Source organism: Falco biarmicus, chromosome 4 (genome assembly GCF_023638135.1).
Source record: "Falco biarmicus isolate bFalBia1 chromosome 4, bFalBia1.pri, whole genome shotgun sequence".
NCBI classification, from domain to species: Eukaryota; Metazoa; Chordata; class Aves; order Falconiformes; family Falconidae; genus Falco; species Falco biarmicus.
This window is the reverse complement of record NC_079291.1, coordinates 8,793,336-8,806,950: the sequence shown is the minus strand read 5'-3', so window position 1 is coordinate 8,806,950 and position 13,615 is coordinate 8,793,336. Positions and strand designations below refer to the sequence as shown.

The 13,615-nt window shown below is 41.3% G+C and overlaps 1 protein-coding gene across 7 annotated transcripts in view; it reads right to left on the bottom strand.

Moving 5' to 3' along the window:
- RARB (retinoic acid receptor beta) overlaps positions 1 to 13,615 on the bottom strand; it is a 334,203-nt gene that overhangs the window by 39,611 nt on the left and 280,977 nt on the right. For all 7 annotated transcript variants that reach the window (XM_056334286.1, XM_056334288.1, XM_056334287.1 and 4 more), the window contains one exon: positions 7,762 to 7,903. In XM_056334286.1, coding sequence (XP_056190261.1) covers positions 7,762 to 7,903 — 142 coding nt within the window. The remainder of the gene's footprint in view (positions 1 to 7,761; positions 7,904 to 13,615) is intronic.

Sequence of the window (13,615 nt, the reverse complement as noted above, 5' to 3'; positions counted from 1 at the left end):
GGAATCATGCTGTAACCCCCGCCATGGCTGCCCCAAAACCAGAGTGGGGGACTAGGAGTAACAGAAAAAGGTCATGGAAACAACCAGATCCATGTTAAGTGGCTTTGTAAGAGGCACCCATCCAAAATGCTTTTACTGGGAAACTGACTGAAGAAAGCATGTGATGATCCCTAAAAACCCCCAAAGGTGTGAAATAACAATGGGAAGTTCCACCTGTGTCAGTGCCACTAACTGTCTTCACAGAAGAGCCAGACCTCTGGAGAAGGTGGCACTTGGCAGGACTGGCACAGAAACCTGAGGTGCTAGCCTCATTATGGCATTAGCACTCATGGGCTCTGACAAAATGTGCTCCCTTAAATAAGAAAGAGTTCAATCAAGTCTGAGGACTTTGCTAGAGCCACAGAACAGTAACACACACTTCCCTGGAGTGTGCTGCAGGTGTAAGTAGAAAGTAGACTGTATGTGCATTACGCTTTTTACTGGCTCTAGTTATCTCTGAGCTTCACCTATAGTGAAAGACAAGTTACTTGTGCAAGTACTCTGTACAGCTCATTCAGCTGAATTTCTTCCACAGGAGAAGATCACGAGGTGTTCAGGAAGTCCACTAGTATCTAATTGACACTTTCTCCTTTCTTGCAGCACATCTCATTCAGAGCATGGTCAGGTACTGCAGTACAAATGATTAGTATAATAACTGTAGAAGTGTCACAACTTTAATAAAACACCTTGTTAAGCAAGAACATAAGAAAGGCACACATTTAGAGTCGCCAAGGACTAGGATTGATGGATGCAGACAAAGGCTGCAGAGAGCACACAAGCCCTGGTAACTTCTGCCAGGATCCGTGTTGTCATAGAGACAGCAGAGCGCGATGAAAAGTTCACCACGGTAGCTATACCTTAGTGAATAAGTCTTAATGTAACTTCCAGCTGAGGACGTGTAATCAATCTCTGTATAGGCTTATTGAAGGAATTCCCTTTATGCTTACTCAGTCCTCAAGAGCCCAAAATGAGGGAAAAGGTTTTAAAATATATATTTTACTACTTCTAAAGACAAGCCAAGACCTAGTGCTTCTTTTGGATGGAGGTGGGGGGGGGAGGATAACCGTTTCTTTTGAAAAAGAAATTATGTTAAAAATTAAAAACTTGATAAAGACATTCAAGTCAAAAAAACCCACCCAAACCAATCCAAACCAAAAAAAGCATGGAAAGAGTAATCTAGAGCAGCCTGGCAAGACCGGCCACATGCAACGGTGTTTTCCCCCTTTCCCCAGACACTTCCCCCACAGAAGTGGCCGCAGCCCTGGCATCTCACTGCTGCTCTTTTCCCATCAGGTTCAGTCACCTCATTCCCCTTTACGCTACAGAACACAGGACTTTCCCTGCTCTCCGCTCTCCATGCCTTTCTCCCAGCGTTTCCCTCCCCAGTGGCATCCGACCCCTGGTTTATCTTACCGCAGGGCAGCAGCACCCCTGACCCTCCCCGGGTCCCTGCTCTGGGCTCCGTCCCACCACTTGGGAGGTACAGGACACTGGAGCTGATAACAAGCAGTGCAGAAATGGTGCCAGGCCTTGTTTATTGGCCGAGGTCTTTAATTCTTAGCTTACACAATTATGGGTTTTCAATGCAAGAAAGCGGGGAAAAAAATTTTGCAGCACTAGCGTGTTAAGGTTTAAAGTTACAGCCATTTGCGCAATGCCTGAAAAGCAATGAAATGAAGAAAAAGAGAACTTTAGGACACTATTCATACTTTTCCCTAACATTTTAGGATATAAAGATCAGACTAATTACCAAACAGTCTGGAGTTGAGCAGGGTTCACTAATCACACTCTGCTTGAGGAATTAGGAGAGAATTTACTTAGCCGCATCATGAAAGGTGCCAATAAATTGTTCAGCTGGAGAGTTAACATAATAAAAAAAATCATTTTTTATGTTATTTTCTTTAGCAGTTTATTAATTGCTGCCTGAAATACTTTTCTGAAACACAACGAGCTGCAAATGAATTCATGGGCTATTAATCTGCTGTACATGGCACTGGAGGGAAAGCTCATTAGGTGAGTTGATGCAATTACTGCTATTACATAACCATCTTCACAGAACATAGAGTAAATAATGGATAATAACATTCAATCTAAGTTGCTCCTTTAAACATTAAAGCTGGCAAATGAAAGCTAGGCAAAATCAGGGGGAAAGGCTAAAACACAAAACACACAGACTGCAAAAGCTGAAAAGAAAAGCAGATCTGCTTCTTTGAAGACACAAAACTGGTGCGAAAAGCCAGAGATGATGGGAAACAATGTGCAACAAGTAGAACCCAGCTCTCTACAAGAGAATTTAAGTTGTATATAAACCATTTTCAGTCACTCAGCATTATCTCTGGCAGAGGACAGACTGACACTAGAGCACTGTGGTTTTTGTAGCAGGAAGACCCTTCACGTTGGCTTTGCTCTCATCTTAAAAAAATCTACCCATCAGCAATACTGGGCTTTTGGCATTAACTTTTAGAAGTTCCCAATTTCTCAGCCTGAAAAAATAAATACAAACCTTCCTATCTGATCAGCAACTGAGAAAAATCCCGAATCCAACCTCAGTGAACAAAATGAAAAAACCTGTGATCTGTACAGCTTGGGCACGGTTTCCCCACTATCCATATACTCGAATTCCTAATTCATCAGTATTTTCACAGTTTACATCTTTCACCTTCAAAGCACTTACAATACAAGGTCTCCCAGCCCTTGTAAAAAACTCATCATTTTCACCTCTCAAGATAGGAAACGTAGTCTAATCAGCTTGTAGTGTTTAGAGAGAGGAATCAGTCCCAGAACAGAATTCAGGTTTTGTGATTTCCACTCTAATATTTAGCTCCTGCCCCTTGAGAAAGCAAGGCGAGTCAGCAGGCAAGACAACTGTGCTGGAATTTTTGAAAAAGCCCCCAGCCACTGTGTGGTATTTAGGCATCTAGCTAAAAATCTAGCTTGTAGCAAAGCAGAAACACTTCTTAAATCCAATGCTTTCTCCTGGCTAAAAAGAATAAAAATCCAGTTCAGTTCTGAGTAAAAGCATCTAAACAAAGATTTCACGCATTCTAGTTAATCCACTTTAAAATTACATCAGTGAAATCTGCATGAACTTCTCAAAGGCAACTATGCAGACTGGCTCTCCACTTAGCCACTCATTGGAGATGGAACTGCACTTCACTAAGGAGTCTGAAAGAAAATGAAACAGAAATATAAAATAAAACACAAACATGACAGTTCTTCAAGTCGATGTTTCCTGGTTGCCAATTTAAACCGGATTTAAAATAAAGTAAATCAATTCATTCTATTCTTCAGCAGCATAATGTAATCACGTTCCAGGAAGCATGAACATTTAAATATTATAAGACTTCGAAGGCTGTGACAAAGAGTAACATACATTTCTGTGCAAGTTTAAAAAAATACAAATATGGAGCACAAAAACTGGATTCTCTCCACTTCATGGTAATTCCCCTGCATTCCTTCCCTTCTCCCTTCCCTCCCTCCAGAGAGGTTAATTGTAAGCAGATTTACAAATCTGAACATTGCTTCGGTGCACTGAAGCAACTTGGAACAGTAATTCTGTGCCTTTATACACGGTATTTTGCTCTATTAGAGCTCACTGCAGATGAGGTTTACACCAGTTTCCTTGTAGCACACACTGGTACGTGTGCCGGGTGTGTGTCTGAGGGGGATCCCAAAGACCATCAAGCACAGTAACAGTCCTTGCATCCTGCAAATTTTATAAAAGAGGATGGAAGTGGAAGAGCTGCTGGGCTAAGCCGAGCAATTCTGGCAGAGGGAAGCTCCATTTTCTCCGCCATTGTACCCTGCAATAAATCCAGTTTAGGTTTCCTTTAAGGGCAGGCTTCACCTTACAAAGCGTATGTTCCAGCACCCTGATTGAAAGAGTCCATTATTGTTCAAGAGTTTTGCCCAGCTTCCTGCATGCTCCCTTAATTGCAGGAGGCAACACTGTACGTGTGACCCCTCACCAGCTACCGAGGACTGAGGTCCCTGCATGGAGGCAACAGTGTGCTTCTTGCTGACACCTGGGGTCAGGCCAAGGACGGTGCTTCAACATCAGCTTAGAGATCACGTAATAGAAGGGCAAAGGTTAGTTTCCTAAGGCTCTCCATCACATAATGAGCCACTGTCAGCCTTCTCACTTCAGCAGCAGGACAAAAAAAAAAAATAAAAATCCTGTGTGATCACCAGTCCTCTCTACATGTTAATTAAAAAAACTAAGAGGCTGTAAGGGTAAGTAGGATAAAAAGGTTTGGGGCGAGGATCAGAGCCCCGGCTGCACCTACACACTCCTGAGCACCCAGGCATGAACTGATGTGGGACAACAAACCCCAAACCTGATGCAGTGCTGGTGGAGGGGCTGGCTCCAGGCTGTGGCACTGAGAGCTGCAGCTCAGGCTGCAGGGACACAAGCTCAGGAGTCTCTGAAGGAGGGGGATTTGATGAAAGACAGCAGGGCTTTATTGCAAGTTTTGCCCTGTTGTAGGATGATAAGACAGTCAGCACTAAGTCGTTTCCCCTCACACCCTTTGTCTTGTCTATTGGAGCACAAACTTTTTGCAACAATGACTGCACAATGAAGGACAGTCCCTATACTAGTGGGATCCAGTTTCAGTGGGTCTTGCAGATATTATCACAAGGCAAATAGCTCCACTGCTGCCCTGGAGGCAGCCTTGCTATTGACCTCTCTCGATCAGATCTAGGTAGTAACATAGTCAAAGATAACTTTCTTTCCCCTACATGAACAAAACAACCCATAGAGAAATGCAAATTTGGTGCATTCCTTCATCATCTCACTTTATTCTTTAAAAGAAGATAAAAGCATACAAGAAATGCTCAGTATCTCTTCTCTTCCAAAACACTGTGCCTCCATTCTTAAAACCTTACTTATCACACTGGCTAGGCAGCCAGTTCATCTCATCTCATCTCTGATGTTTGCCTGTAAGGCTCATTAAGCTCAAAAGGAGTCACATATGCAAGCACTTTTGCATGCCCTTTAAAGGCAGAAAAAATAAACACAGGACTGACTGTAGCTTTTAAGCCCAGATTATTCTGTATACTGAAATTCTGCATTTACTCCTCCTTAGCTCCTCCCCACAGACCTTGGGGTTCCTATTTGCAGCTGCCCACCATGATTACTCTCCCTGTTTGGGACTCGTTTGAGCATTGTATGCTTGTTTCTCTGTGAGATTTCCCTGGTATTTTTTCTGTCCTTGTTCATGGTTTTCATGTTACAAGGTAAGAGAACTGTAAGAAGACAGGAAAACAAAATGTGAATAAAGTACGGGGGGAAAAGAAAAACCTCTATCTGGTAAGAAAAAGCCCACTGACAAATGTGCTTTTGTTTACATAATGGAGTTGAAACCTGGAGACATGTATGAAAGAAGGTCAGATAAGAAAATAGTTTTTTAAATCTCTTAAGAGATGAAAAGCTCCTGTTTATGAAGGGATAACACGGTATAATTTCAGACTTAGTTCTTAAACCCAGAAGACAAGACACACTGCATTCAAACTGATGACATTTAAATTAATTTCTCTATTCCTTTGCAAATGCCTTCTACAGAAATGCAGCCAGAGGACATCCCTAACTTTTCCCCAGTATCCTCTGATCCCCCTCCAACCTGCTATCCCCCTTTCAGTGCCTGTAGTGGTTTGAGATAAAGGCAACTGCCAAAGGGCAATTTCACTCAGTTCACCCACGGAAATAGGCAGAGCAAAACCTTAATTCTTACTGGCAAAGCTCCAGCTACCCTATGGGAGAAAACAATCCGTCACCTAAAAGGCAGTAAGTCTTTATACTTTGCCCTAAGTAACTTTGGTTAACATGTTAGAAATACTGCTGGTATTTCCAAAACCTACTCTGATGTGACGTTGCAGTGTTTAATAGGATTACTACTTTACGTCAGCAATAAAATCCTTAAGAATTCAACACCATCGAGCCCTCGGGTGAGAAAAATGTTTTTTCTTCTCTTCCAAACTGCATTATACTGTTTTCATCAAGGAAAAAAGCTTCACATGCACAGATATATATGCAGTCAAACACCTATCAATAAAATCCTCCTCATTCAATCCTACATCTTTGTATTTAGCCTACCTTCTCCTTTACCCCTATCACGGTCTCTGCTCCAGTAAATCTATACATAAGAATAGGTAAGCGCACTTCAGGCACACGAGAAAACTAGAAAATCCAACAAGGATAGTGAAACTATAGTATTCCTAAGACCTCTTTCCCCAGTTGCTGGAAACTTGGTGGTATCCTTTTACAATAATCACAATTTCAGATTTCCATGAAAAGGAGTTGGAAACACTACGAAGTGTCCTAAAGATGTATCTGGCTCATTCTCTGCTCCTCAACACTGTTCCTCTGAGAGGAGAGGAAGGAGAAGGAGGGAGAGAGAAATAGGATGCAACCAGAAGGGACCAGTGTGGCTTTGGGACCTCTTTGGCTCCTACCCAAGTGCAGAGAAGGGAACTACTGGGAAGTCCCATGCAATTCAGGAAGGAGAAATGCTGAGGATGAGAACTGGTTTAAGTCACAGTTCAGTCACAAATCTCTCATCAGCATAGAATTTTTTTCCTCTGGTCTTAAAGACTCTCCAAGGAACTCCCGTGTGTGAATTAAAGATGTGGTGCTGGGCAATTTTTCCCTCTCTCTTATGCACACACTGCAAATTTCTGTAATGTTTATTACTGGCACTGACCTACTGAAATCAGGAACATCACTGGCAAGAGGTAAAAACCCTCAACAATCAGACAAATCACTACACCAAAGACTTTTTTGCTACTGCAATCACTCCAATCAAAACTGAGAAATCCCATAGGGATTTGAGAATGGCTTTTTTAGCTAAATTTCCATGCTTGACAGGGATATCAATGAACTGGAAAAAGAGAAAAATCACAGATTTCTACCTAAATATTTTAAAATGTTGATTCACAGGGCAAACCAGAGATTTGTAGAAAAGGAGAGAAAAATCCTTTGGGATTTTTGTGCACTTGGCAGCACTTTTACATAGTCAGGTATACTGCCCGTGCCGGTTTAGATTTGCCAGCTTGTGTCACCTTTCAGAGAGGCTCCAACCAGTATGAACAGAAGACTCAAGGCTGTTACACCACCAGTTTTGTAAAATGGCACAAACTGGCACTACTGCCAAAAGAAGGACCTCTGGCACAAGCACCTGCATTGGTGTGAGGGAGAAGGTGTAAGGCTGAAGAAGGCTGCTGCCTGCTGCACAAGAGCCTGTGGGAAGCCCTTGTGAAATGACATCCTGGGCTGACACCAAGCCCAGCCAAGCCATACGCCAGTCTACAGGGCAGAGGGAGGACAGAAACCAAGCTTAAGAAGCCAGCGCTGTTCCTCTTACACCCGTGTCCCAAGAAGCCATTTCTAGAGCAGATGGGAAACAACCCAATCGTAAAGCACTTATCTTGTTGGTTTGTTCTTTTAGAACACCTGGTGAAAACACCCACACAGGGTGGCCATGCTGCACAGGCAGCCTGTTGCACTAAAATCTCTTAGCTGATGGCATTTAGGCTGTGAAGTTAAGGACTCAGAAGATTGTAAAGTACAGGTCTGAAGTTGCGTACAAAATTCCTATTCCTTTCCCTGCATATGAATGCAGACACTGGCTTCAGTCACATAATTGCATAATATTTTTCTCCCTTGGGATTCCCACACATACATAGGATGTGACAAACAATAAATTGCTTCTGAGAACAACTTACATTCTTTGGACATTCCCACTTCAAAGCACTTCTGTAGTCTGCAGTACTGGCAGCGATTTCTGGTAACTTTATTGATAACACAGTTTTTATCTCTGTGACATGTGTAAACCATGTTCTTCTGGATACTCCTGCGGAAAAAGCCCTGAAATATAGAAAAAAAGAAAACAAATAAACTTTTGAGCTTCCCATAACCCTTAGAGAACTAACATTCCTTTAAAATTACAAAATAAATTCAAAGTTATGGCTGGAATATGGCGTCTTTAAAGACTCAGTCCTATTATAATTTAGTACTCTTCCGTGCAACATAAGACTCATCTCTTTAATAAAAACTAATTAAATAACACAAACTAAGGCCAAAATAAACAAAACTAGAACTAGTAAAAGCATTCAGGAAATGAGGTCCTAGATTTTACAAAAAAAGCTCAAATAAAAATGATTTGGGCTTATAGATGTAGTAATGACTTGGGTAAACAGCTTTCCTAACAGATACACTTGAAACTCAAACACTCATCCAACAACTGACAGCCGCTCTCAGCCTAAAGGTCCTGCCTATTTTTGTTACTGCAGAGATTCTCTAGTTCGAAGGCTGCACGTAAAAAGCGAAATAATTTGAAACCCAGGTCTCTTAGTTGCTGGAACTCCTACAGCAATTAATGAGGCTTCTGCAGGTGGAAGAGTTCCAGCATCAAGTTACTGAGTTGTGAACTTGTAAAAGTTGCCAATTACAGCATTTTTTTCTTATTCAGATACAGCTGTGAAAATAATCAAGTAATTGCAATGATCTTGAACAAAAACCGAAGAGAACTAGAGTCTGGTTTGTACTTAAGGAACACCATTTGACTGGATTCCTCCTTCAGCAAGTAGAAGAGAGAAAACCAGCCATAAATTACAAGGTTAACTGGCACAGACAAAGGGCAAAAAACTAGTTAATTTCTTTATCTGCACTAAAACCCAAGCTTTAGATAATATCATATAATAATGAAGGAAAAAAACGAGCAATACTTTAAGCATTTCAGAGCTCAACTCACAGATATTCAGCGAAAGTATTTCTGCAATAGACATTTGGAAATTTGACAGCACTATTTAACCCTCTCACTCAGATTTTTAAAATCATTTCAGCAAGGACCAGGGTCAGATTTCAGTCAACATCATAGCATTATTGAGGAATAGTTGGCAATTTAATATTTGTTGGAGGGCTTGAGAGGTTAAAACTCTTCAACCGGCCATGTTTACACCCTACAGGGAAGTGGTAAACTTGATGCCGCAGACGATAGCTCTGTTGCCCACAATGCATTTGGCTAAAGATGCAATCACAGTAAGCTATAAAATTGGCTCTCCTAGAAGGACTCACTGAGATATGCGAGTAGTTCAAAAGCCAAAACCCCTATCATTCAGAGTTAACTGGGAGAGTTTCTGGCCATATGATCAGGGAGTGGCAGGGCAGGCACAGTAAGGGCTGGTCGTAAATTCCTTGCACACCCAACATGCTGCAGATGCTAATGTTATGAAAATACCACAAATTCACTCAGAACTGAAAAATGCCTCCTTAATCACGTAACCCCTGGCAATAGTTTTCTGCAGCTCTTGCACAGGCAAGCCTCATCCTGAGGTTAGCTCTTCTGATTTAGAAGATCCTTAACACTACCATCAAAGAGGTAAATAAAATCTCTTCGCTTCTTTCTTTTCCTTAAGCTACTGGGCACAGAAGGAAAATTTAAAGCTATTTGTTTAGACAATTAAAACCTTTTAAGTTATCAATAACACTGCTATTTTATATTCCACACTTTTGATCATTAACACTCCTTGTATCTTTGGAATGGAAAGTATGGCAAGTGTGCGTACTTTTGTTTACTTGCTGAGAAGAAAATGTATGGTAATACTTCACTTGCTGCTTTCTTGCTTTGGTATTTCCCATTGTGACGCCTGGCTCTGTAATAATTGCTGATGATGCTAACTAGGACAGCGAGGGGTTGATAGCATCTATTTTGGTTTAATTCAACAGCCAGGAAGTGTGAGCTGTGCTGGTTCAAGGGTCTCTATATGGCTTATTCGGTCACTGCTTTTTAGTTGGAAAGAGGTAAGGGACGTCAAGACTGGTAGCTTCCCCTGCAGTCACCCCAGCTTAATCAGGAGCTGCACGTAAATTAACACCCGCAGCCACTGATGGAATAACTGTCCTACCACCAGCCTGACAGAGCAGGAAACAAAATGGCCCAAATGAATAAAAATGACCCTCTCGTGCAGCAGCTGTCTCACCAAGCTGAACAACTGGAGTAATTAAAAAAAAAAACCAGCCCCCAAAGCCTGCTTTTTATGCGCATATGCTTTGGGGCAGAGGCTGCTGTGCATCCATGCTCAAAAGCCTTCCAGTTTACAGACACAGGCACTATTTGAAATGAAATATGAGCTTCAAAAGTGTCACTCAATACAGGGAAAAGAGGAAAAGGCCTCCTCCAAATACACCTGTACTTCACCAAAATATGAGCAGTAGCTAATGGCACCCACTGTTTGATCACTTGTTCTGATATTTAGGTATTCAGGTTCTGCATCATTTTAGCCTAGTGTTTAATTACAGCGCATCAGGAAGGAAAGCAGAGGAGGCTGTCTCAGTCCTTACCATACGAAGTTAACCGCACAGCCCAACAGAAAAAAGGTGATCCAACTTCTGCAGACAGCAAGTATAAAGCATTCATGAAGTCATCACTAATATAAAAGGCTCAGGAAGAACAAACTCGGAAAAAACAAATCTGCAGGTGGAAATGGAGACTATTTTCTTCAACAGCCTAACCTCCACAGGCACAGAGTGAAAGAAATAGATGAGGATATTAATTGTGGAAGCTCAGACTGTTGTTTTACAAATTACTTTTTAACACCTGTATTTGATTTTCTTCCTGGAGTTACTCACAGAATAGAAATAAAAATGAACTTGTTTACATAAAATGTTCAGGTGAAAAAAGGCATAACGTGGCCCTGCTCAAAACTCGGAACACATTTCTCAACAGTATGTTACTGCCTAGTGCCCAAGTACTCTTCCATAAGACAACACTGGGATACTATTTCTAGCAAGGTTTGTGGCAAGCTCATTTTAAAACCTCAGCAGTACGTCAGATTTGATCTTTAAATTTTCCTCCAGACAGGCAGTAAGAAAAACACCCACATTATAAATATCATGTCCTGTCTTTGCATACAAACCCCAAACCAAAGCCATCATAGGGGGAGTGACAGGAGCTCGAGCAGCAGTGGGCGAGGAGCATTTGCTGGACGCTGGGGCTTGATTTCCCATTCCACCTCTGTAAGCCTGGTGCCGCGCGGCCACGAGTTTTGGGTGGCACTGCAAGCAGTCATACTCAGAAACATTTCCTGAATCTGGGCTAAAAAACCAGGCAGTCTCCTGTCTGTCCCTCTGTGGGGGTTTGGACCTCACCTGCTTTGGTTACCTGCAGCTCTGCAGCAAGAGAAAACCCTGCAGGACACAGGGATGGGCAGAACAGGTACTTGCTGCCCAGTTAAAACGGAAAAGCACATTTAAACCATTTCAAGGCTGGGCTCCAGATAGAACAGGTATAATAACACTGGCCTGTTAGAATAACAAAGTTAGAAGCAAGCCTAAGTTTTCCTCCAAGTGCTTTTTGCCAAATGACTTCCATCTGATCTCACAACCCCAACAGTTTCTTCAAAACCAAGAAAATCCAAATGTGACCTAACCTTAAAAAGTTGTCAGAAACTTCAGAGACAGCAAACCACCACTGCTTACAAATGAATCAATTTCCAGTGCCTCCTGGCTCTTGGAAAACAAGCTACTACATATAATATATTCACCTCAAAAGGAATCTGTTTGGCTGAATATTTACATGACCAATTTTTTATGCAAATTTTTTAGCATCCTGTCCAAATTAACAACCTGTGACAGGAGATGAGATGCTTCTGTGCAAAAAACAAGCACAAATGGTTCTTTCTTTGTAATTTAAAATGCCTTATGAATATATATAAAAAAACCTTCATAAAGCATTACTGTCATACATAATTGTTTTCGATAGCACCTACAAAGTACTTGAATTTAAAGTAGAGGAAGCTACTGAAGTCCTATCAGAAACAGTGATTTGCTCTAATGTTCCTTTTATCCACAACTTTTGAAAGGAACATAGATCTTGTGGTTTTATTTTAGTGAAGACAAACAAAGCTTTGCAGAAATCACAGTTCTGAATTAATTCCATTCTTCTGAGCTGGTTTTATCAGCATCCTTTACACCGAGCATTTTGGACAAACATTTCAATTTTTAATCTCATCTTTTCTGTGCACCACACCACACTCCGCCCAGGCCCACCAATCTTGTTATCTTAATGGATGACAGATAGAATATCACTCTGACCATGCCACATTAGGTGTCCTCATTTACCGAGTGCAAGGAAAAAATGCTGAGTATAAATTATTCAGAAATCTATTGTATCAGCGTGTGTTCTCTGAGCATCCACCACTGGCAGAGCAGACAGATTATTTTTCACTTTTAATTGTGTTGATATCTTATCTGCTGCACTGAAAGCAGAGAGTGATATGTGAAACCATATGTATCAAGCAGCAAATAAACCCAGTTTACTAGGTCTATTGCTTAGAACTAAATAACCTATTTAGTCAATCTAACTTGAACACAATACCAAAAAACCCTACCTCATCCCTCGCACCACTTAACTTTGTAGTGTTTGCCGCTGATTGTGTCAAATTAAAGAGTTCAGTACTGAGCAGCAGTGCCCACAGCGAATATTAACTATTTCAGTAATATTTTGAATGCCATTATGCCACTGGCTACCTGAACACAAAGGAACTCATTAAGGATGAGCCTTCTAGATAATGTCAAACGTTTAAGCTTATGAAGTCTTACAGAATTGTGAGCATGAACTGCTACCCTTACATATTTGATGGGGAACCTATACAACTCCTCCTTCACAGTCCTGTTGATTTTGGCAAGTTGGATCATTTAGAGCTCAATTTATGCACAATGCATGAAGACATGGGTCATTTGATCACAACAGCATCTTAAAAATATTTTGCCAGCATAGGGCATGCCAAATCTTATTTGCAGACGTACTGGGCTTGCAAGATGAAAACTTGCACTGCAAGCCCTGGACAGGGTCATCAGCAGAGAAGGGCTATTGCAAGCCCAATCTGTTTGAACAGCCTGCTAGGTTTATCTGGTTCAGCTTTGATTACCCCCAAATACAGGCAGCTAGCTATGACTCCCGAAAGATTTAAAGGCCATTCTTTGGTAAATTTGCAAAATAAGCTTCTGAGTGAAGTATACTGACACTTTATCATAAGAGAAACAAAGGAGTAGGAAGGACTTTTTTCTATGGTACAGTTTATCAGTCCTTTATAAACTCCGACTGACTGAGCTCTGAAAGGCAAAGATAAAAACCAGTAACAACCGAAAAGAATAATCCATCCCACAACATACCTGAAACCTCTGCCATTAGCTTTATTCTGAAATAGGGGCTGTGTAAATATGTACCTTTTTTACAAAATGTATCTGTTTGTGATGCATAGCCTCTTTTCAGTTTATTTATTTTAATCATTCACATTACCCTCTATCCCTGCTACCCCCATAAAATCTACTTAGGCAAGGTAAGGACTTAATTCCTGCTATCTCTGGAGCATCAACAGAAACATTTAAGGTCTCTCTTAGTGATGAGATCTGTACAAAACCACTTTGCTCTGTGTATGGGGAATTGCCCAGGTACATTCATGGAATAAATGTGGTTTGCAATATTTTTATTACAGGTGGTAGCAATCAAGGAACAAAAAACCCCTTCCTTTCAAAATCCTGGTATGATCAGTGGTCAGGTTAGGGCAGAGACACACA